Below are 25,345 nucleotides of genomic sequence, written 5' to 3' on the forward strand. Positions count from 1 at the left end.
TAGTCTTTTGAGACCCAGCCAACGAATCCATGTCACTTAGGCATTCCCATTTTCTCTAAATATGTGGATATGGTGTTTGTCCATAACTACCTCATGTCTCATTCCTCAGTCAGCACTGAGGGTCAGTTATTCCACGAATGACGAATTGTCTTGGCGTCGTCGCGAAAGACTATCTAGCGTCTTTCTGAATCGATAAAATAGAGAAAAAGCGAGGAGTAGAATAGATTTTGACAACCTGCATCTGTGCTACTGGCTATTTAGCAACAATATTGTGGCTTGTAAGGGCCGAACCCTGCGGCCTTAAAAAAGAAAATTGTCTAACCTCTATTATTTTGTATCATAAGAATCATTACTCTTGCGGGTACACAGCGCATAGTTCAGTCCCTCCATTTCACCAACACCTCGTCGGTACGGAACCGTTGCGTGCAAGTAGCGTCTTTGAGTGGCGTCCGGAACCCAGTCTTGTAAGCCATCAGACCGGCCTGGGCGATCATAATGCCGTTGTCGATGCAGTATCTCTCATCCGTGGCATGCACCGTGCCCCCACGGTCCCGAGCCATAATGCCCATCATCTCCTGCAGTCGCTCATTGCATCCGACACCGCCAACTATCAGGACTTCCTTCGATCCCACATGCGCCATAGCACGCTCCGTGATCTCCACCAGCATGGAATAGACGGTTTCCTGCAGCGAGAAACACAGATCGGCACGAGTCGGTTTCCCACCGTCGGCTGCCTCCAGGGCAGGGCCCGTGCTCTCTTCCTTCTCGTTCCACTCCCCGTTGAGCCCGTACTGCACGGCCAGCGCATCGATCGCCGCCAGAACTCCGGACATGGAAATGTCCATCCCCTTCACGGTGTAGGGCAGGTCCATGAGTCGCTTGCCCTTCTTCGCTAACTGTTCAATGTTATAGCCCGGCGCGGGGTCATTGGAGATGTGTAACGTGCGCGCGAAGCGATCCAGACAGTTTCCGACGGCGATATCAAGGGTCTCGCCGAAGATCCGGTAGCGCTGGGAGCTGTATGCGATCACTTGCGTGTTGCCGCCGGAGACGTAGAGGACGACGGGGTTCTGGGCGCCAGTGATGGCGCGGCCCATTTCGATATCTGTCATGCTTCATGGTTAGCCATGCAGTGGAGCAAGGGTATTCTTGAAGAGGGTCGAGGTGGGTAAAAAGGGGCAGATGGAGAGAGATAGAGATAGTAGGGGAGGCCAATGCGTCTTTCCCCACATGGTTTTCCCCTGTGGAAAAGAATCTTGATAACAATCTTGCAGAGGAACTGGTGGTAAGAGAACATACGTCCAACACAGTGGTTCACGCCCACAAGCTCCTTGCCCCAGAGGAGACTTAACATGCGCGCGGCAATGGCGCAACTCTGTAGGGGGGCGCCCATGCCGGGACCCTTGGTGTAACAGATGCAGTCGACATCCTTGACGGTGATGCGCGCATCTTGCAATGCTTGCTTGACCAGTTTCACCACCCAGGCGCGATGGTGGCGGGCGGTGTCCTTGGGGAGAAAGCCCTCGCCGGGAGGGGTAACATAGGTGTGCCGAACATTGGCAAGCACCTGCGGGGTGCTGCCATCCTCCGGGTGGAAGATAATGCCCACCCCGATTTTGTTGGCTGAGCCCTCAATACCAACGGCAATCATGGTGAAAGGCAGGTGTACAAAATTGGCTGGGATCCTGCGACAGAGGTTGAGCAGATTGATCAAAATGACCCGTGATTCTAATCTTCTGGAAAACCACACCGTTCGGAGAAGCTGTCAAAAAATGAATTGAAGGCCGGGTCGAGCCAGTCGCGGAGGGGCAAATTCGGTGCTGGTTCGGCTTTATCAGCAACGTTATCGATTGGTTGCCCGAGTCTGGGACGGCAAATCCGCCGCAGCGTTTATCCGACGGGTATAGACTGTCACTTACTAGTAGGTAGGTGTATCAGAGTCGCTAACTAATTGTGAGTGAGTACTACTGAACCCACCCCCCATTTTCTCGTCATTCTCTTTTACCATTCTCTCCCCCCCCCTCTCCTCTCGTGACACTTCATCAACCACGCCATATCTCTCTCCAGCCCCTTTCCCCTGTTTTGCTCGACTTCAAGTCCCTCTCCCCTTGATTTTCTGCGGCAGCCAGACTGTGGGGTTTCTCAATTTCCTTTTTCTTGGTGTGACGGCCATCCCACACCACACAACTCTCAACCTCTCTTGTTCCACACCATGTCCTCTTCCATTCATTTCCCAGACCCAAACCGCTTTCAGCAACAGTCAGATGAGTTTCTCACCTGGCTATCTGGCCTACCGGGTGTCAAGTTGAATCCCAAGATTCAGATCGCTGACTTAAGGGCTAGCGGCGCCGGCCGAGGTGTCGGTATGTTTCCCATCCTCCCTGAACGAGATTTTTGTCCCGCATCGGTCGTGTCTCATTGAAATTCTGCATTCTGCAAGACTTTACCCCTCTCTGATATTCTCCTGTCACTTTACAGTGGCTCTGTTCGATCTCGAAGAAGGCGAAGAGCTTTTCACCATCCCACGCGCCCATGTCCTCTCGGTCCAGAATTCAAAGCTAAAGGACCTGATCTCTCAGGACTTGGAGGAGCTTGGACCATGGCTCTCTCTCATGGTAGTCATGATCTATGAGTTCCTTCGCGGTGATCAATCCACCTGGGCGCCGTACTTCCGAGTTCTTCCTCGGAATTTTGACACTTTGATGTTCTGGTCCCCCGCTGAACTTGCGGAGCTCCAAGGCAGCGCTATCGTGGACAAAATTGGACGGCAGGACGCAGAAGAATCAATCCTCGAGTCCGTAGCCCCCATCGTACGAGCAAATCCTTCTCTTTTCCCTGCCATCGACGGTCTGGCCTCTTACAATGGGGACACCGGTGCTCAAGCACTCCTTAGCCTCGCTCATACGATGGGTTCACTTATTATGGCCTATGCGTTCGACATTGAGAAGCCTGAGGATGAGGATGAGCGCGATGGAGAAGACGGCTACGTCTCAGATGAAGAAGAAGGACAATCGTCTAAGGGTATGGTTCCCTTAGCCGATCTGCTCAACGCAGATGCCGATCGGAATAATGTGGGTGACCTTCAATTCCCCTTTGCGATCTCCATAGCATAGCGCTAACTAACACCCTTCGGCAGGCTCGCCTCTTCCAAGAGGAAGAAACCCTGGCCATGAAAGCAATCAAGCCCATCAAACCTGGCGAGGAGATTTTCAATGACTATGGGGAGATTCCCCGATCTGACCTTCTGAGACGGTACGGCTATGTTACCGACAACTATGCTCCGTTCGATGTCATCGAGCTGCCCCTTAGCCATATATGCCAGGCTGCGGGCCTGGAAAACGCTGATATCGAGTCCCAACCTCCGGTATATCCCTACACTCGGTTCTGCTTCAGCGTATCAATGCTAATTGTGCTCCAGCTCCAATTCTTGGAAGAGTTAGAACTCCTTGATGACGGTTACACCATCCCAAGACCCTCTCCTGAGGACCAGTTGACAGATATTCTGCAGGATGAACTGCTCCTGCTGCTCAAAACCTTGACTCTGTCGCCAGAACTTCTGCAGAAGCAAGTATCGAAGAACAAACCTCCCAAGCCGACCTTTGGCGAAGCGGAAGCTACGATACTTGGCAGAGCGCTGGAGCTCAACCAAGCACAATACGTAACAAGCATTGCTCAAGACCAAGAGATTCTCGCCCAGCTGCGCCAGTCGGCCGCCTTTGGTGCCGTTGACAACTTCCTACGCCGCAAGGCCATGGCTGTTCAAGTCCGCCTCGGCGAAAAAGAAGTTCTTCAGGGACTGTTCACGATTCTCAATAACCAACTCACCAACCAGGCTAACGGATCCGCGGCCAAGCGCCCTGCCAACGGTGACCACGACGACTCGAGACGAGCCAAGGCTTTCAGAACTTGATGCTCGCCAACATCACGCTTGTTTGACTATATCCAGAATTTTCAGAAAAGTCTTCATTTCTTCTTTTGTCTTAATTGATATTATTCTTGATTTTCTTCGTTGCTGACTTCATCGCTTCGCTATCCGTACAGAGTCTATCGACTGCTCAAGTGAAGAAGGAAAAGAGAAACAAAACAGGCTATGTACAGTGGCAATTGCATAAGGTCAAGGGTCATGTCATAAGCAAAGCGCATGCATCCGGCAACATTAGCCTGGATCTCATATGCTTTCCGGCGGTCACCGGAAGAAATAAAGGGGTGACGAGGGTATGGCGTGAGTAAAAGTACAGGTGGGGTAGAAGGCGCAAAGATGGCAGATAAAGCCTGCGGGATGCTGAACGTGGCGCAGAAGGATATTAAAAGGATACGGGGTGAAGGTAAAAGAGAAGGGAGAGGAGAAACGAGAGAGAGATCCAGCTCAAGTCTCAGACGCGGAGACAGCGGCACCAGGCCCGGGAATAGATCCCCCTGCTTGCCCCCCGCTTGATGGATTGTTGTTAGCTGTGGCCTGTTCGGCCTGCAGCCTCCGTTGGGCTTGGGCCTGGGCTTGGACTTGAGCCGCCTGCGCCTGCGCATGCGCTTGAGCCGCTGCCGCTGCCGCTTGATCGCGAGCTTTGGCTGCCATGATGGCTCGATGTTGCATGATTTGGATGTCGAATTGGTCCCTCTCATAATCGAGCTCCTCATCTGAATCCTCCTGATCGTACTTGAATCGATCAGCCTTCCACGGATCCATCTCAACTCTACAGCGAGCCGCAAGGTTTCGGCGATCGATGAACAAACGACCCCCGCGTCCTATACGTCTCCGGAATGAGGGCATCTTGCTCGTGTCCTCACTCAGTTCCATGGCATGGGGAGCTAATTTATTCTGGAGGGCAATGGGACTGCGGGTATCTATGGCTGAGTCCGTCATATTGTCGGACGACTCCGATGATGGTGGCGTTGGCAATTGGGTGGTGATTGCAGGGCGGAAAGCAGCAGCATCGAAAGTCCGGTCAGGCGACGGGGAGAGCGGCGCTCGTGTGAAATCCACATAGCCCTCGTTCCACTTGATGTGCTTCGTGATGTTCTGCTTGATGTCGCGGATAATCTCGTTCTCTTTCTCCGCCTGGACATCTTCCAGCAATTGCAGGTCTTCTGCTGGCTGCGTGCCCGCCTTGGGGGGCATGCGCAGTTGTTGAGGCGCCGGGCGCTGCACAGCAGGTGCTTCGACCGGCTTCTTCTTTGGCTGGTTGCATGGTTAGTCATTACGGTTTGAGAGTAGGTCTCGACCATGCTTACCCTCTGGTTGATGAGGTCCTCGTCATCGTCTTTGATATTGAGTTTCCTCTTCATATCCTTGACCTCGGATCTCTGGAGGAAGACCTGCCGCTCGACGGCAAGCATCTCCTTGCGCGCTAACTCACGCTGACGCACAAGGGCAACCAACTGCCGAGCATCTTCCAGTTCCTTTCTAAGTCGTCGCAACTTGTCCGCGCTTTGCGCATCTCTGCCGCGAGTTTTGCGGGTCTGCCGCACCTCACGCCTGCGAAAGCAGACGTATGGGTCGGTATCATCCGCTTCCCGACCAGCTTCAGCCTGTGAACAGTTAGCAGACTGAACGACCAGTTTCCTGTGATGCGCCCGGGACTCACCTTGGGTGTTGGGAGCAGGGGCTCATTCCCACCGCTGATGCGTCGCGACTTCCAGTAGTCGTATATGTCCTTGGCGAAACGCTTTACGCTGTCGTCTACGGCTGGATCCATCGCCTCCTGGAATTCATCGAAGCTCATGACCGGGGAGTTATCTACACAAGCATACGGCTGCTCTTTCCTTGACGTCAATTCGAAGAAGCTCATGACCTCCTCGAAGTTGTCTTCTGTGCATTGGCTGGCGGCATCGCGCTTTTGGTTGAAGTTCTTAAGGAACACATCATCGTCTTCGTTCATGCAATATGGAGGTCCGCAGCAGTCCTCGACGGTGGAGGAAAAGCGAATATATGTCGCAGGCTGCGAAAAGACTGGGGGGTAGAGCTCATCATATCGGAGATTACTGAGGACGGTCTCCGGGGTCGGAATGTGGGCATCTTTTACTTTGCCCTGCGCAGCGGCACTGATGGCGACCTGCAAATGGAATTCCTGTAGAACGTAGGGGTCAGCGGGCTGTGGTTGCGACTCTTGCTGGCGGGTGCAGAATTTTCACGATGGGGTGAGGTCCGCGGTGATGTCACGTGACATATGCAGGGATGCTAGTGATATATGGGGGAGAACACGACTCACCGACTCCTCCGCCTTCTCGACACCGGTCTCAATCTGTTGAAGGGCATTTTGGATCTCGTCCTCGATGAGATCTATTTCATGTTCGCGGACTATGGGGATGGAGGCCTTGGAGGTGAGCTTTTTCGGGCGCGTCCTCCCCATACCCCCGTACCGAGTCATACGAACTTTGGGGCGCGAGATGGGCCGATGACCATGGGATGGGGGACCCAAAATTGGTATCAGCAGATAGGTCTAATCATGCGAAAGCGCGTAGATGTATTTTCGTGATGATAGTCGATGGGTAGGTGGGTGATATCGACGATGCAAATCTCGTAGTCTTAGCACTGGCGGATGAGTTGACGTTGCAATGTCACCCGGCAGTGGCCTGTTTTGGACCGGTGCACGGCCTCAGGGGTTCGCTTGCCTGACTGTTTCGGGTTAGTGCGGGGCTGGTCGATATCAAAGTGCCGTTTTGGTCTACATGGGTTGCCCGGAGTCGTAGTTGCCGCCGCCGCTCAGTCGCATCCCTCAATTTCCATCCCGCATTCGGCACTCATCTAGATTTATTGCAACTGAGTTCCTAGAGAGAGATAGAGAGTCTGTTTCGGATTTCTGGGTCGCGAACTGTCATTGTCGCCTCGATTTGCGCGTGTTTATTCCAGGTTGAATCCCTTTGAATAGACAACAAGAACAATCATTCACCCACCCTTCCTTGCGGCCACCCCTTCACATTCCGTCCAAAACAAAAGCCCACACACACCATGGACCATTCCAGTGAGCCCAACAATGCCGCCCTGTACGATGCGCGCCGTCGCAGGGGCTCGGTCGGCACCTCTCAGCTTTTCGAAAACATTGTCTCTGCCTCCAACTGTGGGTTCACACTTTTAGGGAGTTGGTTACCGCCGGATACTGATGATCTATAGTCGATCGCGATGAGGTCGACCGTCTCCGCAAGCGCTTCATGAAGCTGGATAAGGTGCGTCCTGTTTGTGTATACTCCTTTACAAGACCGCATACTGATAGTGCTCTGTGATTCAATAGGACAGCTCCGGTACCATTGATCGCGATGAATTTCTCTCTCTGCCTCAAGTTTCATCCAACCCTCTCGCCACAAGGTACGCCTTTCTTTCTGTTATCGTCACCCATCAGACAACTATACAAGTCACTTCTCGCCTCTCTCTCCCCTCCCGCTTTTACCCCTCCTCCGTCACCACTCTCCCATCTCAGTTGGAACACACATGACCGACCCTAACACACGTCTCCAACAGGATGATCGCCATCTTCGACGAAGATGGCGGCGGCGACGTCGACTTCCAGGAATTCGTGTCCGGGCTATCGGCCTTCAGCTCCAAGGGCAACAAGGAGGAGAAGCTGCGGTTCGCTTTCAAGGTGTACGACATCGACCGCGACGGATACATTTCCAACGGCGAGCTGTTCATCGTGCTGAAGATGATGGTCGGCAATAACCTGAAGGACGTGCAGCTGCAGCAGATCGTCGACAAGACGATCATGGAGGCCGACAAGGATGGCGACGGCAAGATCAGCTTCGAGGAGTTCACGGAGATGGTGGAGAATACGGATGTTAGCTTGAGTATGACGTTGAGTATGTCTCCCCTTCCTTTTGTCTTCTTTCCGGATGATGCTAACCTGCTGGGTGTATAGACCAGATCTAGATGTCAGGTGCGAGGTGGTATATCTATAGTTGGAAGTTGAGCGTGTGGTTGTTTGATTGATTCTAATTCTGTGGGTACTGTGTTTTGTGTGATACGACAAGCCGTGAGATTCCCTTTTTGCAGTCTACGCCTTTTTCTCTTTGGTTGTCCCTCTCTCTTAATTCGACTTCGCCTACATCTTCTTGCTGCTGCTGCTGCTGCTGCTGCTGCTACCCGCTGGATCTCGACTTGACAAACGGAACGGAACTGACAACTGACGACCCTCTCCATTCGCAATGACATGATTTGATTATGATAGCGATGACGACCCGCTTCGAGTTTCTCGCTTGTCCTTGGCAACTTTTGCGCCTTTCTTTTGGCCTGGATCTGACCCCTGATGTGATGATGATGATGTTCTTCTGTGTTGGACTCTGTTCCTCTTATCTCTCCCTGGCTCGGAGGGAGGAGAGTGTAAATAGGAATGATTGATTACATAAGTTAATATATTAGCGATCAATTCGAGAGGAAGGCTTGCTCTGCGAAGTTTTGAGCTGGGATATGTTCGCATAGGCCATGGAGATACCCTGCTGTAAGTAAGTGGTACATTGCAGGACTTTGGAGGGATTCACATCCTATGGTTTGAGATGGAGTGTATATCTTCCTTGGTGCTGGCTCGAGTTTACTATTCTTGCGTTGTTCTCAGGCCATATCATTTGATACTGTTTAAACGGATCGATACGGACCAACCTAGGAAAATGGACAGTTCCCATAGACATGCAGCCAGGTCTCTACATAGCCAGAGACATATAAGCGTCCATTGAACATGAAACGATGCACTCTCCAAACAACAAATCGTGACATCATTTGTCTAGTACGACCACCACAAACCAACTTATGGCTGATAATATTTCACAATATTCACCGGGGCTGTAGAGAGTTGGACTGCGTTATGCATAATGATAATGCACACAGGGATAGTGTGTAGAATGGGCGTTATGCGCGGCGCCCTAATGTATGTATTATTCTCTGCTTATGGGCAGGGGTAGGCTTGGGGGAACTGGGGCACTTGACTTGATGTCAGAGATTAGTGAGGAAGTAAGGTTGGATGGTATTTTTATGGTATTTGAGTTGCTGGAGATGAGCGATGCTGTCTCGATTTGGAGTGGTGATGGTCATGGTATGGTTGTAAGGGTGGCTGAGAAAATGATGGATGTGCCACTTGAGATCAGCTCATACGATCACGGCGTCTCAATCTGCGTGAGTTGCACAACATCTGGCTTACAGCAACTCTCATGATTAGATGCACGGAACGGAGAGACGAGGCAGTGAGAGCACGGTCAGCGAGTACAAGTCCTTGGTCAGCAAGGCTTGCAGTCAGATGGACGGAGCTCTATCTAGTCTCAAGGCGATCACCAATAGCTCGTAACTAGGACCCGTTCGTCTCTTCCACATATCAAGTCCTCGACGGTCTGGATCAGAATCTTCATCTGCCGCTCCGCGATAAGGACGAATTGCAGGATGGCCACGCGGTGGTTCCCGCAGACCCACTGCCCGGTGGTGCATGAGCCCGCCTGCCCTCCATTACACCCCTTCTCCTCAATATCGATCATCGTCTCGGCGATCCTAGCAGCAACCATCCCCTCGCAGATCCCTTCGCGGCGGGGGTACTGCTTCAGCAAGCGAAGGGCTTCACGACGAATCGTGGGTTCTCGACATCGGGTAGCAATGAGGAACAGCGGCTCAGCAACTGTGGTCGCGAGACAGAAATTCGGATGTGAGGGTCTCTCCCCGGACATGTGGCTTGAATTCAGGTCGTCTAATAATTGGGTAGCAAGGTCAAGCATCTGTTTATAGTCTTGCAGAAAGTCGTCATGGCATAGTTCACCTTTGGTGAAATCCAGCGACAGGAAAATACGTGCGAATATACGGCGGATGTAGAGAAGGTTGAGGGCTCGGTCGTCCTTCTCGGACGGTGCCGCAACAGACAGAAAGCCGCTTAATCTGGCGTCCCATTGCTGAAAGTCGTCGCCACATTTTTGTTTCTGGATAAGATTCTCGGATATGAGGGTAAGGTCGCTGAATTCTTTGCTGAGCATAAAGCGCATCATAGTGTTGAAGTGAACTTCTATGGCAAGGTATGCATCCAGCAAAGATCGGAATGGTTCTATGGTAGACGACAGAATGATTTGGCTGTCCGTCCACTGGAGATTGTTCCTCTGGCTGGGGAGGTATGGACGAGCTTGGGTGTCGAGCTGAGTGAAAGCGACAAGTAATAGATCTATATCTGGATCATCGTCTCGTCTATCTCTATTCCTGAGTCCTAAATTCCAGTAATGGAACATCTTTAATCCCGAACTGATATGCACAAAGGCCTGCCATTGACGGCCTTGTAAGCTCGCCATGCAGGTAAACAAGAGGCAAGTGCTAAGCGCTACCAATTTGTCGAGGCGAGTCAGGGATGGCCCCGAGAGTAGCTTGCGGAGTGATTGGATAGACTTGTTGAATTGGACCAATGCAAAGCGCATATTCGGAGTGTCGCCCACCCGTGCGACGGTGGTGGGGGTTCTATCCGTGATGAACTCGTGGTGTACACATGCCAGTGCGGTCATGGCATGCCACAGTGCTGGATACTGGTGGGATAGTTGGAGCAACTTGCCGGTCCAGAAACCAACATCGAAGAACCCGGCTAGGTCGGCTGTCGTGACCGACCGGAAGAAAGCGAAATTCTTGATCTCCACCGTGCTGCCGGAGACCTGGTCCCAGGCCGATGGCATCTGCACCACGTGCTGTGGCTTGATCACTTGCTTGATAGCAAGCTCGTCATAACCATCGCAGTTTCTTCCGGTTGATGTACATCTCGTGCAGCTGTCATTGTCGCATGGTGTCAGACTGGTATGGATAACCAGATGGCACGCAATCCACCCGAGCTGCCTTTCTCTCACCTCGGTTTGGTCTCGTCACACTTGATCCGTCGTATCCTTAGAGGGTCAGTAGGTACCAGGGTCAGTCAACCTAGCACGAGACAAACCTGCATGTAATGCAGCCAGACTTGACTTTCGGGGCCCACTGTTTTAGCCTTGGCCTGCCCGATTTGTTCAATCGAGAAGAGATCTCTCCCATCACAGTGGGTGCCATCTAAGAAAGACTCCAGGACTGTGGTATTTGACCAACAGTTCTTCGGGGTTTCAAAAATGAAAACAACAGGGGGGAGGATAAACGAAGTGCCCTCTCACGCACCGGGAGCCAAGCCAAGTGTCGGAGAGCAAGAATAAATAGTGTAGGTTGAGCCATTGTGATTCGAGAAGAGCCCGACCATTCAGCATAGGGGAGATTGCAAGATGTGAGCCAAATTGTAAAGCCGGTCGAATGGCGGCTTTCTAGCGTCTGGGCGATTGCTGAGAGAGGAAAAAGAACAGTGCATGGATGAATCCCTAACTCCCCCAGCATCCACTGAGCGGTGGAGATAAGATCCGCCGATTAGGCCTGGCAGGTCACGTGCTGGACGTGTTGAGGCTGGGCCAATATTGATTGGCTTAGAAGTTAGATAGTATAAGAGACAAAAACTGACTGGCATGACTGCTGATGCGCTGCACGCTGTCAACCAGTAGTCTTCGAGTGACAAGCAACATCACAGCAAGCGACTCGCGGGCCGTCGCCCAGTCGTCAGCACACGAAGGAAAGGTGGGAAATAACTTGGAAGTCCTTCAAAATTAGTGCTGACCACCACATGCCGCCATGCATGTTCTTTGCCCACTTCTCTCCGGCGGCTGGTTGTACCGATACTACCGAATTCGGAATAGCTTCCTGTCATACTGCCCCAAACCAGCAACAGCCCTGAAATGTGCAGCTGCAGGCCAGATTGTGATTTGTCACAGTGACTTGGATGCAAGACTCGGCACTACCTGTCAGTGAAGCTCAATGCTGACAAAAGTAAAAATAGAATGCTCATCTATGCATGCTACGCACTACTACAGGTGGGAACCTTGTCTTCTCTCCAGGCCTCACCACTTTCATCTTATCTGCTAAGGATTCCCGGGTTTAGATAGTATCTCGAGCTTGTACTGCTTTCCCACGGGTTATTCTACACATGTCAATCACACCAGAGAGTTTGCATGGGATCGTGATGCAGTACATCAAATTATACCTTGAGTTTTTCATTCTTCATTAGCTTAGCCTTGTAAAGGTAGGCTTCCTGCTGATAGTCACTTCCCCGTCTCCCTTTTTTCAAGCACCCTCGATAACGTCATCAGTCGAGTTTCAAACACCTCCGTTCAAGCGTCAATCCAAGTCCCCAGTACTCCGTTGCTCAATACGCCACCACCCCAAGTATGGCATCGCTCAACATCCACCAACGCAATCACACACATCATTTCATATTGCTAGTCTGAATAGTATGCCGAGGGGTGTTGCTTCGCATCGAAAGCCTTAATCGAAACAGAAGTCCCGGTACTTCGGAATCAAGTCACAGAAGACATGCAAGGTCACCACGAAACCCAACCAATAACCCACAGACCCAGCTTTATCGTCCCGTTTATCAGATAATGCATGTGCGACTTCCGGCAGCGCCTCGAGAAGTAAAGCCTCACTGGAATGAACGTAGAACAATACTTTCACTGGAATGAACATAAAACAATGGTCTTCAGAAATGCCTTGGAAGACACTGTAACTCGGTCATGCAAGCTGATTCGGCGGTTGTCACTGCTCACCTCAGTGACATCTGCACCTACCATCCACCCAGTCTTGGAAATGCATGTAGATCTTCATACCTCACTTGGTGTTGAGGGGCAGCTATAGGAGCAGTCAGGGTGATGCATTCTGTCACGCAGAAACGCGCCTCAAACCTGAAATTTGACCCTTCATATGAGCAGAGCAATGAGTATCTAGCCGTGGAGTACACTCAAGGCATGTAAAACATTTCCCAGATATGACCCGGCACAGCCCATAACAAGATAGATAGAAACAATGCTCCAGATTATGAGAAGAGATACTCAGTTCAGTTACCTAAGCCCTAAGGTTCCTACCACCTTTCCCCATATGCTACCAGAGAAAGGAATTGCCCCACGCATAACAAAACACCTCAAGCGAGATACACCAGGCGGAAGCAACAAAAGTACGATCCCATTTCTACCGGGGGCATTCAACCAACCGACAACCCCCCCCCGCCGAAAACCAAGGCACCGTACTTCGTCACATCAGGCTAAACGATAGGTACAGCAGCTGTCTAGACATACGCCACGCCATCACCCTCCCCGACCCGATGGCAACGCCGACCACACTCCCAATCCAGGCACCACTCCGGCAATCTAGTCCCCACTACTGCAACCCTAGATCCTCCCCGAGACTGAGGGCAGAAAAAGTAAAAACCAAAAGGAAAGCCTGTATGTCGTCCCAGGAACCGGGATACCTCTACGGAGACGGGAGACGGACGAACCTACCCATCGATCATCCAGGGGGTTGGGAGGGAGGGGGGGGGGTCGGGGTGCGGCGCATCGAGGTATCGCATTTTCCCCACACTGCCATCACCACCACTCACTCCAGCGAGATTCGCTCTTTCAGCACCGATACACCTTCTTGAAACTTCATGAGTAAATTCAGCCGGAGGGAAGCATTTGATACAAACAGACTATATGGATGATATTCAGATCCAAGCTTCATCAGACGGGACGACAGCCCTCTACATTCCCCAAGGAAGGGCAATCCCGCAAAGCCATTGTCCCTCCAGTTCCAGCACATCAGAAAAAATAACATTGCATACGGAAAAGAAAAACACATGGCATTCGCATGCCCTAATCTACTAACTCATGCATAGAATCTCATCTATCAACTCGAGCCGATCAGCCAACCATTTCGCTTCGATCGCGGGATCGTAAGATATATTCTTGATTCTGGGAACTGAATGTACTACTGTACAAAAGTACGAAGGGGAGTGTAGATGGGCTTGGCTCTTCTAGGTGATCGGGATGTTCTACATTTGTTTATTCTCTCCGTACTTTTGGAACACTATATGTACATACTAAAGTCGATCCTGATCCGATTCCCTCATCTGCGGATCCGGATCGAGCGATCGAGCGAACCGCAGGCCACGCGTGCGGGCTTGCATACATGTATATGCTTTTTTTTTTTTTTAAAAAAAAAAAAAATTCGAATTGGAATAGGATCGGAATACTTTCAATACTCTCGTAGATTGATTAAGCACATAAAGGCTCGAGGTACGATGTCTGACCGTCACTTTGGTGTCACGATAGGACTGGTATTATGATTTATAGCTGGTATTGGAATAGAGGTACATAGAACTAAGAAAAAATCATCTGTATTCTCCTTGCCAAATGCGCCCGGTCGCCTTTTCGTCCATCCATCATTCATCCTATACTTGAAACAGAAAAGTAATCATCAACAAAATCGAATGACCTGTGCTGCGTGTGGTGGTATCTACTCAGCCTCGAACGCCAGAAACCCTAAAAACAACCCACTTCCATGTTCACCTCCTTGCATCATTCAATGCGTGCTCTATACCTCTCTGCCAGCTGGGACACGACGAAGTGGACCACTGATATATAGTCGGATATATTCGGCTTCGGTACCTGACAACTTGACATGGAATAAGGTGGATAATATTTCCGAGAGTCCAAGGTGGGCTCCAGTTTCTCGGAATGGGCCAGCGGGGCAGGATAAGTCACCATCCCAAGGGATTAAATTGACGGTCTTACCCGGGGACCAGATTTTATGGAGCCCGGTCATAAGTCGAAAGTAGATAGTGGAGGGCGCGAGAGAGCCGGACAGGACTGTCAATCAATAGTTCGTCACCCTGGCGTCGCTCCGGCAGGAACTAACTAATTTAGTTCCTGCATTAGAGGGGCCGTCTCCGAAAGTACGCGGGCCCTAAGTCGAGCCCGGTCTCAGGGAGTCAGGTGTCAGGTCAGCGTCACTGGTGGGTGTCCGACGTCCAGGAAATCCGGCATTCTAACGGATCACCGTGAGGCTGCAGTTACTGCGTGGGAGCGGAAAAAATCGAGCCGGTCTTCCACAATATCGAGACATTGGCCTAGGACTAGTGCATGGATCGTTAATCAAAATCCTTGTCTCCGATTGATGTTTCGCTTGGGTAACACCTACCAGAAAGAATCTCTTCCTCCCAAATTCCTAGCTGGTAATCAACTAGTCCATGCTGTTCCATTCGATCGCATAGCTGGATCAGCTCCTTACCCAAGTTGTCCATGGCTTCATTGCTGAGGAGACTGGTCTGCGGTGGTTGGCGACCTGTCTGAAACAATTCTTCGGCCATGTCTTTTTGTTTCTGGCAGAGTGCAAGCCAACATATGTTGAAGTCATTCCATAGTTGCAATCGATCGGCATAAATTGTTTGGTCATCCCGGAGAACCCCTATACACGACTGGCCATCAGTTTCACAATCCATAAATGCACTTGCTCAGCCGTCTCCCTAACCCTACCCTCTCCTTAGGCTGAATTCCAGCAGCAGACGCCATGTACTTTTGATGTCAAGGTGATCATGATGACATACGCAGTACATGCATGGCGTGAACGGGGCCAGGAGAGAGAAAGGTGGAGTCTGGACTGGCGAGACTTGCGCCGGTGTGGACGCTAAAGGAAAACATACCGAGCTCCCGCGCATTAGTCACAAGCCACTCGGAGATTTCCAAGAGTGATCGACTGGCTTCCACCAATCGGCCAGCGCGCGTATCGTCGAATGTTCCTCGCACAGCGCGTTGAAATTGTGCATACACTTCCCTTACGCTGGCTGACTCAAAGTCGGCCCGCGAAACCTGTTGGAGCGGTTGCTGCGGTTGCGGTGGTGGCTGTTGCGGTTGCGGTTGCGGTGGTGGCGGCGGCGGCGGCGGCGGAGACGGCTGCTGCTGCTGTTGCTGTTGCTGCTGTTCCTCCAACCGTCCGCCGGCACCCACGGGGGTCAGACCGGTCATATTTGCTGGATAGAATTGCGTTGCGCCTGAGCGTCCCATGCCCCCCGGCGGCGGCGGGTTATATGCGGACAGCGGGAGTGTTAACGGCAAGTAGGGCGGCCCTACGGCTGGAACCCCAGTGCCTGTCGGTTCATTTGGAGGGAAATACTGTGGAACACCAAACTGGCTGGACAGGGCTTCCATTGCTGCAGATTGCCGTGCCGAGTAGGGTGGTGGCACCACCTCGTACGTGGCTTGGGTTGGGCCCTGTTGCCCGCTGAGGTCGTATACCATCTCGGAGTCGTAAGGAGCTAAGGGCCGGTGCACTGACGGGTGCTGCTGGCGCTGCTGCTGGTGCTGCTGCTGGTCGCGCAACGTCGGGGGGTATGGTTGCAACTCGTCCCCCTGCAACGGACCGCCCTGAAAGGGACTGTCTGTGTATCCATAGTCCAAGTAGGTGGACATCCGGGGACGCCCCGTGGCATGCGAGGATGCATCACCTCCACGTGCTGCTGATGGGGCCCCGGCCTGCCTGAACCGGTCCGCTGCACCACGACGGGACATCCCGGCTCTGGGTGCAAAGCGGGCATTTAAATCATGTTGCTTCATGCGCTGGATATCGCCATCCATCCCCCTACGCACTTGATCGAGGTCGAAGGACCAATGCGCTGAAGGGGACAGGGGCGGGCTTGCGTAAGAGTCCAGCTTGGCGGACGAATTGATCTCTCTTTGCCTTGAAGAGGTATCACCGTCGCTGAGGATTTCGGCGCGCAGTCGCTCTGATTTGCTGGCAGGGAATTGAGATTCAAGCCAACAAGATTTGCAGTAAGCGCGCGGAGGTCTCACGGTTTCACTTCCGCACAGGGACGCGGGTACAACCAGCGCACGCGATCTAGATGGCTCGTCCACTAATCAGTCATGGTCAATGTATTTGCGCAAACTATTCGAACTTCACCTGCGCACCTTTCTGCAACAGCAAGTTCCCCGTTAGAATGGTTGGTCGGAAGCAGAGTATGTATGCTTTCGTCACACCGCCAGATAGTGACTTCTGGATCTATGTGGTCGAGAGTGCGAGATCGCCGGAGAAAAAGAACAGAGTCCTTGACCACACTGATCACAATGCAGGAAGAGTTCGCGTGGGAAGGATGCAGATGGGAATTCTAAAATATAGAAGGATAAGTTCGAATGTGATCCACTGAGGACTCGAGTCTAGTGCCCGAGGGGGGGGGGTAAGAAGGCAATCTAACAGAGCTGAAGTCCTTCGTCCTGATTTGCAGCCCAAGGCAGATATTGGGAATCAATTGCTTGCTTCGGAACTCAGCTGCTGAAACGGAGGGGCTGTAGAGTGGGGGACCAGCGGCAGAGGACTGGGATGCACGGATTACTTATACCAGTAGCAAGTAATTCAGACCCATAGCAAGGGCAGATACGATCCACCGGGAATTATCAAGAATCCTCGGAAGAAGCCAGTTGATCAGGTAGATCTGGATTAGCATAGCAGTACGTCGTGGACAATGAAACGAGGGAAGCGAGCGCCTGTATCAGGTTTCTGCTCGGGGATCTCTCTCCTGCAGTGGGGAGCGGAGAGGATGATCGGAGAGAACCATCCAGGAAAGTAGAAAAACAGGAATCAGAGAAGAGGAAAATTGAAAGGAAAAAAAAAAAAAAGTAGAAGTAAAAAAAAGGGAAAAAAAAAGCACCTCAAGGGCCAAACAGAGAAGGACATCATCACCGGTGACAGAAGCGCGAGAAACGAGGAAGAAAAACAAATGACACTAACAAGAAATAAGGAAGGAAGGGAAAAGAAACCCACTGGTTGGAGGGGAAGAGAAAGAGAAAGAGAAAAAGAAATGATGAGCATGAGAGACTGTGTCCAGCATCAAGCCAGCAAGCAAGCAATCAATCAATCAATCGATCAATCAATCAATCAGACTAGTTGGTGCCGGTGATGGTGACTATTTCCCTACCATTCTGGGATGATTCGGGTGCGAGTTTTTCTTACTTTCTTTTTTTTTTTTTAATGGCTTGATTTGATTTCTGTGCCCCTCTAACTCTCTGTTCTCTTACGACCTGCATGGAAAGAAACGAGACATCGATTTGTGCGATGATCTGATCGAAGTGAAGTTGTTCTATTGCCTTCTCGAACCTCTTCAGAACTTCCAGACTTCACGACTATGTCGAGGGCTGACAAAAGTCACGTCTGAATTATTGTGCAGAGCCCAATCTACACCCCACGATGAAAATCGATCGAGCCCCCTTGAAACCCTCAGCCACTTCCTCGCTCCACTGACTCCCATGCAATCCAAGCCCATGCCAGTGGTACACACTAGATACAGGCGCATACAAATGATCCCAGTAAACGCACTACCCGAGCTGACTACCAGCTGATCATCTTTTCATTCCTTCTGTGGACCAATCCGTCGGGACTGCAGCCCAAGCAAAAAACAATCCGGTTAGTCCAAGGCGTTCACCACAGGTTCTCAGGTCCATGAGGGAGGCTGACGGAGGCAAGCAGAGTGGATATGATGACGCCCAAGAGGGGCAGCGGAATCCGATCCATCAGATTTCATGACATGAAAAGGGGAGGGAAGCAATAATGGAGCCGATTAAAAAAAGGGCCAGGCGCCATCTGATTCGTGGACGCCCGGCCAGCCCAAAGGGATCGTGACGGGGATAATTCAGACACGAGGCGGGGCTATTTGGGACTCCTGGCTGGGAAATAGTCTAAATCCCGGACAAAATAGGAAAGAAAAATAAAAGAAAAGTACCAACACTTACCCAGAAACTTCCTCGATCTTGCAGGTGCAGCAGCCGTCATGGCACTGCTTCCAAGAATCCGATAAGGTTAATCGCCCGGATCCAGGCACTCAGAATGGGCAGCAGGCCCAATCGAGATAGTCGCTGAGACTAGTTCCATCACTAGATTCTTCCTGATTGCGGTCCGGCCAACAATCATTCCAAGTATTCCAAATTGTTCAAGTTGAAAGGATCCATTCTGACTTTTTACCGCCGCCCTGGGCCGAGTTCCCCGGGGCCCTTAGAGTTAAGCCCTCCCGAAACGCTATTTTGGTGATCGTCTTAGGTCCATGCACACCCACCCACACACACACCCCATCCGAAGAACCATCACACCCGATTGTCCGATCGTGAGGCAAGAGACGGCGTGGCGACAGGCCTCAGCCGACGCTAGAGATCTTTATGCAGCCAAAGAAACAAGTGCCGATTGAACAAGGTGAGACATGCCGAAAAAAAAAATAAACAAATCAAGAATAAGTGAGGCAATGAAGCCGGGGTACGGTTCCATGGGACTTATCCGCGATGGACCGTCAGAATAGGTATAGAACCACGGGAAGAACCGCTTTCTGGGACGCAATGATACCGGGGTCCTGGGAGGTGGATCGGCTGCTGCCCGGACTGACCACAAAAGATCGCAGGATCACGCTGGCAAACGGAGCCTGATCCCTTTTGGGCAGACGGACAATGCGCTCACAGGCGATCCGGTTCACCCAGAGGCTTGGATCATCGAAATTGATCGAGATGCCAAAGTTGATGGGTAATATCTACAAAATTCACGATGACCCAATTTAGCCGCAATCCCAAATGCAATATCAAGTCTGGGACTGATAAACACCTACAATTCGCCAAACATAGAAGCCTCAAAGAAGAGCGTAGTCCCTGTGAATAGTGTAAGGAAGTGCACAGTACAGAACATGTAGGGTCCGGCTAAGCCACCGAGTCGTACACCTTCCAGCGGGCTGGGAAGGTCGCGCGTGCATCGGGAGGCGGCCAATGGAGGCCATGCTTATGACAGCCAGGGGGATCGGCATCGCGCCCATTGAGACAAGCTAAAGCAGCCTACTCAGAGTCTCTCGCAGGTGGATCCCGCCCGGTCCTCTTGTCCTGTCCTTTCTTCTGTCTTCCTCTCGATCAATTTTCAGACCTGCATCATATGCATTCCGGGGATTTGCGAATAGAAGGACTGGGAGGTCCTTAGTGGTGGTGCCCGATGAATTAGCCGGGTACCTAAGGTACTGAAAGTATGCCGGGACGATCTTCTAAGGGAATGACGGCGTCCCTTAGGGCTCGACAGTGTGGACTTCGGGCTCGGAAGGAAGGGCCATGATGACGGAATTCCAAATTGCGAGGCGGAAGGAAGGCCACTGCTTCAATTCCTGGAAGAAGATAGAAAGGAGGGGAAAGGGAAAATCGGAGAGAGAGAGAGGTTGTCGGGGTGGTGAACAAGTGAGGGGGAGGAGGCCTCACCCTCCCCCCGGTCAAAGTAAACCGACAACAGCTGTAGTTACTGAGAGTGAGGAGGAAGAAGAAGGGGACTCAGATTGGAAGGAGCATGCTCTGCAATTGACAGGCCTCGTGCTGATCCAGACAATCAGTTGTTGTGCTGATTGTGGATCTGAGCGTCCTGTCAATAAGCACAGTGTGAGTGCTGAACAGCTGATAAACTAGGCAGTCTTGCTACGCTCACGCGGAGGTCCGGTCTCGACCATGCGAAACTCGGTCGAGAGTACTAGAAGGCTAGCTAAGAATATGTACTGTAAATACATACTAGGTACGATGTACTTACTATTACTGTACTTCCTAGGAAGGTCACAGAAATCACGGGTACAGGAAGTACTGTAGGTACTTTATTCTCACCTACTCACAATACTACACATTGACCGATACCTAGCCTAGTAGATACCCTACTGTATCCATGATTTAGATACCTAATAATGTATCTGCCCTTTGAAAACAATCCCTCTCCCTAATTGGCGTGAAACCAACCCCGGGGCCACTGTTTCCACATACTAGATAGAGAATGTCATCAATACAATTGACAGGCTCCACCTCCACCTCCACCTCCACCTCCACCTGCATCAGCATCATCCCAGGTCTCCCCTTCACTTCGGTCCTTCGTGGTCGTCAACCATTTTCACAGCACCAATTTCGACCCTCCTACCTGTTTATTGTCTCTCTTCCACCATATCCAATTGGTCTAATGAGAGCCTTGGCAAGTTCTTCAGCCACACCAGGATCATCATTTTATTTCTCATCCAGCGTCCAATAGTCGCAATTCCGAGCCGTGTTGGCAGTGACCTTGACGACGAGGGGCCAGAGCAGGTAAGATCACTCCGATTCGACTTTCATGGCCTTTTCCTGCTGCAGCTGGGGGCGGGGAGATTCTCAACAGAACTGGTGACGACTGTTCGCGTCAGATGGTTTCTCTCCCAATCTTTCTACCACAGCTCTTGCAAGTCTCGTTGGCATTTCCCACCACCCAAGTAGAACATATCGCATCGCATTGCGGTTGTAGGTCGGTATACTGCTTGGGGTTTCGGAGAGAAACCATCCGCCACAATCGCGAACCTGCTCTCATTAGATGTTACCACCGGATGAACAGCCTCTTCTCAGCAACGGAGAGAGCACCATCCGCTCGAGCTCATGGTGCCACAAAACCCTAGCTAGCATCAGGCCGAATACAATGGGTCGAAACGCAGTCCACGTGCGAAACATAACAAAAAGGACATGGCTGTTCTGCACACTGTCTGTTGTTTCAAAACAGCTTGCCATCCCACCGCTGGACCGCAGTCGGTTTCTGCTGTGAACCGGTTCCCTTCTTCAGCTCCAGGCTTGCAACTCGTCTTTCTTGCCCGGGTATATTGTGTCTGGCAATCTTGGCCGGCGGCCGAAAAGCAATCTTCCTCTTAAGGTGATTTGACCCAAGCTGGGCGCACGGTGGGACAAACACTTGATCGCCGGCAGTGATCTGAGTCAACGGCACATTTCTGCCTGATCCAATCCTAACTCCTTCCCTCGGCTTCCGTAACACCAAGCTGAGGTTTGTACCAAAATTCAGTTTATTACTTTTACGCCAATAGTTACATGCCGGTCGCCGAAGACATGCCGTGTCGTGTCCTGAAACGACTTCCGTGACACCAGGTGAGAATGCTTGCCAAACAGGATATACTTTCGTTGGGTAAAAAAATCACAAGGCCAAATCGAATAATACAGCAAGGAAGTAGAAGTACAAAGAAATAACCCAAGCCCTCCACGCGAGGGTAGACCGACCTCGACTGCGCCTTCATCTCTTGACCCAGGTAGGCATCTTGCGCGCCTTGACGTGACCGGGCTTCTTTCTCTCCACACGACGGGCGTCGACCGTGATGACGCCGGCTGAGAGAATAATTGGTCAGCAAATAATGGTCGGAGTGAGGAGCAGGGATACATACCCTTGCGAAGCACAGGCTTCAGAGCAGGCTCGTGAACCAGCAGCGCCCGTGCAACAGCCAGCGTGATGGCTTCTGCCTGCCCAGTAGTTCCTCCGCCCTGGACTTGGGCCCAGACATTATACTTGTCCAGTCGCGACGTACACTGAAGAGCCCAGGTGGCACTCTCACGATCATGTACTCTTGGGAAGGCCTCCACCAATGTCTTTCCATTCACCCTCACCTCGCCATCACCCTCGACCAGGAAAGCCACTGCTGAGGAAGACTTGCGCTTGCCCCGGCCGCGACCACGGCCCATCTCATCCACCTGAGCCGGGGCGGGCTTGAGATCGTATGGGTTACCCGGACGAAGAAATTTCTCGATAGTACTCTTCACTTCATGTGGCATCAGCTTGCGGTCGATTCGATTGAGTCGCTGCAGGATCTTGAGAAGGCCCTTGTACTTCTTTGTCGGCACGGGTTCACCGACGAAATCACGGAACTGCGCTAATTTGAACCACGCCATACGAGGCGCCTGGTTGCTCTCCACGATCGGTAAATGGGCATGCTTGGCGAGAATGGATTCCAAATTCAACAAATGGTCGACGAACTTTGGGCTACCGGAGAAGTAGGACGGAGACACGGGCACAAGCCGAGCAGGAAGCTTGTTGAGATCGACGGGTGGGGCGGCAACAAAGTCAACAGAGTCGACTTCAGTCGCATAGGATCGCTTGCTGTTGGGTTGTTTAAAAAGTCTCGTCGTTGTCGTCGTCGTCGTCGTCGACGAGGCCGACAAGATGGGCGACGCGGAGAGCACGGAGCGCTGGAGGAAAGGCCGCAGAGGAGCCGCTTGACGGATGGAGTGCATAGCCTGCACGAGGCCATTGGGGTTTTGCCAGGCCATTGCGCACGGGGAAGGACTGACCGGTGCCTGGAGAACCTGGAGGAGGGAGGGGAGGTTCCTGAGATAGAGGCTGGAGATCTGAAGCGGTCGCCGGACTTCCTTTCGGCGGAAACAGTCGCTTTTGGCGGTGTTGGGCATTTCCTGAGGTTTTTCCCGGCATCGCATCACGTGGACGCAGGATTCGTTCCTCCGGCCCCGATGCCGTCTGATTCGCACAAATTTCACCATTCTTTTTCTTCTTCCCCTCATTCTTTTCCTCTCTTCCCCCCCTCCCTTTCTCTTCTCTTCTTCATCCCACACATATCTTTCACAATGGCCTTCGGAAAGCTCTACGGTGCTCCTGTATGTTCTATCAACCCAGATCGACCTGCTGTGCATGATAGTTCCACTTCTGCATGACCAGCTCTTCAATACCTCTCATCAAACCTTCGAGCCAGCTAACATGTTCAATAGGAGAACGCTCGCACCATCGCCATCCTCGTTGCCGCTAAGGCTAACGACGTGGAGTTGGAGCTTGTCAAGACCGAGCCTAACTCTGCTGCTGCTTTCAACCAGTCTGCTGAGTACCGCCGTATCCAGCCCCTCGGCAAGGTCCCTGCCTTCGAGGGTGCCAACGGCTACACTCTGTCTGAGGCCATTGCCATCGCCGTCTATGGTACGTTTACACATGTGACTCACTCTTTGTGTCATGCACCCCTTTCTACCCCCATCGATATGATGAGATTCATCTATAAGTTATCCCTGTCAGAATGGTAAAAATAACAAACTGTGTTGATAACATTAAACTCTGATCATCTGTTACCCCACGTGCGGCTGAAGAGACTTTTTGTCACCCAAATGGTTCTTGGAGACCAGAAGCTGACTTATCGAAAAGTGACCTCCCAGAACGAGAAGACCACCCTTCTGGGTAAGACCAAGCAGGACTACGCTTCCATCCTCCGTTGGTTGTCCTTCGCCAACGCTGAGTTGCTCCCCCGCTTCGCTGGCTGGTTCCGCCCCCTGCTCGGCCTTGACTCCTACAACAAGAAGAACGTCGAGGATGCTCAGAAGCTTGCCCTGAAGAACGCTGGCGTTCTCAACTCCCACCTTACTGCCAACACCTTCCTGGTTGGTGAGCGTATCACCCTGGCCGATCTTTTCGTTGCCGCTCTCTGCACCCGTGCCTTCGCCACTGTCTTGGACAAGAAGTTCCGTGACGAGCACGTCTCCTTCGCTCGTTGGTACAACACCATCATCAACCAGCCCGCTTTCAAGGCTGTTGTTGAGAACCCCGTCTTCGTTGAGGAGGCCATCAAGTACACTCCTCCCAAGAAGGAGGAGAAGCCCAAGGCTGCTCCTGCCCCCGCTGCTGCTGCCCCCGCCGCCGAGGAGAAGCCCGCCGAGGAGAAGAAGTTCAAGCACCCTCTTGAGGCCCTCGGTCGCCCCGAGTTCGTCCTCGACGAGCTGAAGCGCCAGTACTCCAACGAGGACACTCGTCCCGTTGCCCTGCCCTGGTTCTGGGCCAACTACAAGCCCGAGGAGTTCTCCCTCTGGTCCGTTAACTACAAGTACGACAACGAGCTCAAGCTTACCTTCATGGCCAACAACCTGATTGGTGGCTTCCACAACCGTCTTGAGGCCTCCCGCAAGTACCTCTTCGGTTCCCAGCAGGTCTACGGTACCAACTACGACTGCGTCATCCGCGGTGTCTTCCTTGTCCGTGGCCAGGAGTTCAAGCCCGCTTTCGACGTCGCCCCCGACTGGGAGAGCTACGACTTCGTCAAGCTCGACCACACCAACGAGGCTGACCGCAAGCTCGTCGATGACATGTGGGCTTGGGATGTTCCTGTCGTCATTGACGGCAAGGAGTACCCCTTCGCTGACGGCCACGTCTTCAAATAAGCTAGTGCACCCCCCCGAGGTCGTCGTAGCTGTGCCTTAGCGCCGACTCATTATTGATGATGATGATATCCCATTTTCTTTTTCTCTCTCGGCGAAGAGTGAGCCTTGTAGATGAGCACACAAAACACAACCTCCACATCCTCCATCGTCCATCCCAGCCCGCTCAAGATAGGGAAGAAGTGTGTGTCACGGATAACAGCGTTGAAAGCCCGCCTATTCCTCGACTCCACTACATCCTCATCTCTCCTATAACCTCCCACCATTCCCTCGATATTACCCGTTATGGACTGGCTTTTGTGTGCTTTAATCTGCACCCTCGCTCAAAAAGAAAAGCTTTTTTAGCCAACACTTTTTTTCATGCGTCACGTCAAGCTATGCTTACGATTCGGACTGGATGATAGCAGTACAGTAGCTGCCTGTTAAGGCTCAAAATGATGAACTACAGCACTGTTGTGCTTTTCCATGACCTGAACTTGACTTTTATCCGTCCGTCAACATATCTCGTTCATGTGATGTAGACTCATTGTCACCTGGACCTACCCTAGATGAGGTATTGTTTTCATCCCTTCACCTACCGGCTTTCTCTTTCTTACAAGACTCCCAA

The 25,345-nt window shown here is 51.9% G+C and overlaps 9 protein-coding genes across 9 annotated transcripts; 3 read left to right on the plus strand and 6 right to left on the minus strand.

Moving 5' to 3' along the window:
- Positions 1 to 322: 322 nt before the first annotated feature.
- kae1 (O-sialoglycoprotein endopeptidase) lies at positions 323 to 1,752 on the minus strand. The gene is made up of 2 exons (XM_025700824.1): positions 1,300 to 1,752; positions 323 to 1,105 (listed from the first exon to the last, which is right to left on the minus strand). The coding sequence occupies exons 1-2, from the start codon at positions 1,649 to 1,651 to the stop codon at positions 378 to 380; spliced, it is 1,080 nt and encodes a 359-aa protein (XP_025546222.1). The 5' UTR covers positions 1,652 to 1,752; the 3' UTR covers positions 323 to 377.
- Positions 1,753 to 2,212: 460 nt separating this feature from the next.
- Positions 2,213 to 3,910, plus strand: BO97DRAFT_357294 (ribosomal lysine N-methyltransferase; the record flags this gene model as incomplete). Its single annotated transcript, XM_025692199.1, has 4 exons — positions 2,213 to 2,363; positions 2,479 to 3,071; positions 3,137 to 3,364; positions 3,419 to 3,910. The coding sequence occupies 4 exons, from the start codon at positions 2,213 to 2,215 to the stop codon at positions 3,908 to 3,910; spliced, it is 1,464 nt and encodes a 487-aa protein (XP_025546223.1).
- An 82-nt stretch (positions 3,911 to 3,992) lies between these two features.
- On the minus strand, positions 3,993 to 6,525 carry BO97DRAFT_379237 (enhancer of polycomb-like protein 1). The gene is made up of 4 exons (XM_025693155.1): positions 6,207 to 6,525; positions 5,583 to 6,065; positions 5,230 to 5,526; positions 3,993 to 5,176 (listed from the first exon to the last, which is right to left on the minus strand). Exons 1-4 carry the CDS (start codon positions 6,363 to 6,365, stop codon positions 4,367 to 4,369), a joined length of 1,749 nt encoding a protein of 582 aa, XP_025546224.1. The 5' UTR covers positions 6,366 to 6,525; the 3' UTR covers positions 3,993 to 4,366.
- A 185-nt stretch (positions 6,526 to 6,710) lies between these two features.
- On the plus strand, positions 6,711 to 8,003 carry cnaB (calcineurin regulatory subunit B). The gene is made up of 5 exons (XM_025690959.1): positions 6,711 to 7,055; positions 7,109 to 7,161; positions 7,227 to 7,300; positions 7,454 to 7,788; positions 7,848 to 8,003. The coding sequence occupies exons 1-5, from the start codon at positions 6,947 to 6,949 to the stop codon at positions 7,856 to 7,858; spliced, it is 582 nt and encodes a 193-aa protein (XP_025546225.1). The 5' UTR covers positions 6,711 to 6,946; the 3' UTR covers positions 7,859 to 8,003.
- Positions 8,004 to 8,458, minus strand: BO97DRAFT_267995 (uncharacterized protein). The gene has a single exon (XM_025690960.1). It carries the CDS (start codon positions 8,403 to 8,405, stop codon positions 8,148 to 8,150), a length of 258 nt encoding a protein of 85 aa, XP_025546226.1. The 5' UTR covers positions 8,406 to 8,458; the 3' UTR covers positions 8,004 to 8,147.
- A 534-nt stretch (positions 8,459 to 8,992) lies between these two features.
- On the minus strand, positions 8,993 to 11,031 carry BO97DRAFT_379243 (Zn(II)2Cys6 transcription factor domain-containing protein). The gene is made up of 3 exons (XM_025693156.1): positions 10,866 to 11,031; positions 10,780 to 10,815; positions 8,993 to 10,702 (listed from the first exon to the last, which is right to left on the minus strand). Exons 1-3 carry the CDS (start codon positions 10,970 to 10,972, stop codon positions 9,247 to 9,249), a joined length of 1,599 nt encoding a protein of 532 aa, XP_025546227.1. The 5' UTR covers positions 10,973 to 11,031; the 3' UTR covers positions 8,993 to 9,246.
- Positions 11,032 to 14,805: 3,774 nt separating this feature from the next.
- BO97DRAFT_473913 (uncharacterized protein) lies at positions 14,806 to 17,249 on the minus strand (the record flags this gene model as incomplete). Its single annotated transcript, XM_025700281.1, has 4 exons — positions 14,806 to 14,885; positions 14,951 to 15,217; positions 15,453 to 16,478; positions 17,165 to 17,249. The coding sequence occupies 4 exons, from the start codon at positions 17,247 to 17,249 to the stop codon at positions 14,806 to 14,808; spliced, it is 1,458 nt and encodes a 485-aa protein (XP_025546228.1).
- A 4,373-nt stretch (positions 17,250 to 21,622) lies between these two features.
- BO97DRAFT_400830 (mitochondrial 37S ribosomal protein uS9m) lies at positions 21,623 to 22,961 on the minus strand. The gene is made up of 2 exons (XM_025694310.1): positions 21,981 to 22,961; positions 21,623 to 21,924 (listed from the first exon to the last, which is right to left on the minus strand). Exons 1-2 carry the CDS (start codon positions 22,858 to 22,860, stop codon positions 21,833 to 21,835), a joined length of 972 nt encoding a protein of 323 aa, XP_025546229.1. The 5' UTR covers positions 22,861 to 22,961; the 3' UTR covers positions 21,623 to 21,832.
- Positions 22,962 to 23,119: 158 nt separating this feature from the next.
- On the plus strand, positions 23,120 to 25,213 carry BO97DRAFT_409266 (putative translation elongation factor eEF-1 subunit gamma). The gene is made up of 3 exons (XM_025696022.1): positions 23,120 to 23,202; positions 23,314 to 23,515; positions 23,735 to 25,213. Exons 1-3 carry the CDS (start codon positions 23,173 to 23,175, stop codon positions 24,739 to 24,741), a joined length of 1,239 nt encoding a protein of 412 aa, XP_025546230.1. The 5' UTR covers positions 23,120 to 23,172; the 3' UTR covers positions 24,742 to 25,213.
- The last annotated feature ends 132 nt before the right edge of the window (positions 25,214 to 25,345 follow it).

Source organism: Aspergillus homomorphus, assembly GCF_003184865.1.
Source record: "Aspergillus homomorphus CBS 101889 unplaced genomic scaffold BO97scaffold_75, whole genome shotgun sequence".
NCBI classification, from domain to species: domain Eukaryota; kingdom Fungi; phylum Ascomycota; class Eurotiomycetes; order Eurotiales; family Aspergillaceae; genus Aspergillus; species Aspergillus homomorphus.

Excerpts from the sequence above, each read along its gene's own strand:
- kae1 (XM_025700824.1), bottom strand. The coding sequence starts at position 1,651 with ATGATTGCCGTTGGTATTGAGGGCTCAGCCAACAAAATCGGGGTGGGC. Across the intron at positions 1,106-1,299 it reads CGTGAACCACTGTGTTGGAC|ATATCGAAATGGGCCGCGCC; the intron begins GTATGTTCTCTT and ends GAAGCATGACAG.
- BO97DRAFT_379237 (XM_025693155.1), bottom strand. The coding sequence starts at position 6,365 with ATGACTCGGTACGGGGGTATGGGGAGGACGCGCCCGAAAAAGCTCACC. Across the intron at positions 5,527-5,582 it reads CCCTGCTCCCAACACCCAAG|GCTGAAGCTGGTCGGGAAGC; the intron begins GTGAGTCCCGGG and ends AACTGTTCACAG. Across the intron at positions 5,177-5,229 it reads AGGACCTCATCAACCAGAGG|CCAAAGAAGAAGCCGGTCGA; the intron begins GTAAGCATGGTC and ends CCATGCAACCAG.
- cnaB (XM_025690959.1), top strand. The coding sequence starts at position 6,947 with ATGGACCATTCCAGTGAGCCCAACAATGCCGCCCTGTACGATGCGCGC. Across the intron at positions 7,056-7,108 it reads CATTGTCTCTGCCTCCAACT|TCGATCGCGATGAGGTCGAC; the intron begins GTGGGTTCACAC and ends GATGATCTATAG. Across the intron at positions 7,301-7,453 it reads TCCAACCCTCTCGCCACAAG|GATGATCGCCATCTTCGACG; the intron begins GTACGCCTTTCT and ends CGTCTCCAACAG.
- BO97DRAFT_267995 (XM_025690960.1), bottom strand. The coding sequence starts at position 8,405 with ATGCGAACATATCCCAGCTCAAAACTTCGCAGAGCAAGCCTTCCTCTC.
- BO97DRAFT_379243 (XM_025693156.1), bottom strand. The coding sequence starts at position 10,972 with ATGGCACCCACTGTGATGGGAGAGATCTCTTCTCGATTGAACAAATCG. Across the intron at positions 10,816-10,865 it reads TCTGGCTGCATTACATGCAG|GATACGACGGATCAAGTGTG; the intron begins GTTTGTCTCGTG and ends TGACCCTCTAAG. Across the intron at positions 10,703-10,779 it reads TGTGACGAGACCAAACCGAG|CTGCACGAGATGTACATCAA; the intron begins GTGAGAGAAAGG and ends CGACAATGACAG.
- BO97DRAFT_400830 (XM_025694310.1), bottom strand. The coding sequence starts at position 22,860 with ATGGCCTGGCAAAACCCCAATGGCCTCGTGCAGGCTATGCACTCCATC. Across the intron at positions 21,925-21,980 it reads GAAGCCTGTGCTTCGCAAGG|CCGGCGTCATCACGGTCGAC; the intron begins GTATGTATCCCT and ends TTATTCTCTCAG.
- BO97DRAFT_409266 (XM_025696022.1), top strand. The coding sequence starts at position 23,173 with ATGGCCTTCGGAAAGCTCTACGGTGCTCCT. Across the intron at positions 23,203-23,313 it reads GAAAGCTCTACGGTGCTCCT|GAGAACGCTCGCACCATCGC; the intron begins GTATGTTCTATC and ends CATGTTCAATAG. Across the intron at positions 23,516-23,734 it reads CATTGCCATCGCCGTCTATG|TGACCTCCCAGAACGAGAAG; the intron begins GTACGTTTACAC and ends CTTATCGAAAAG.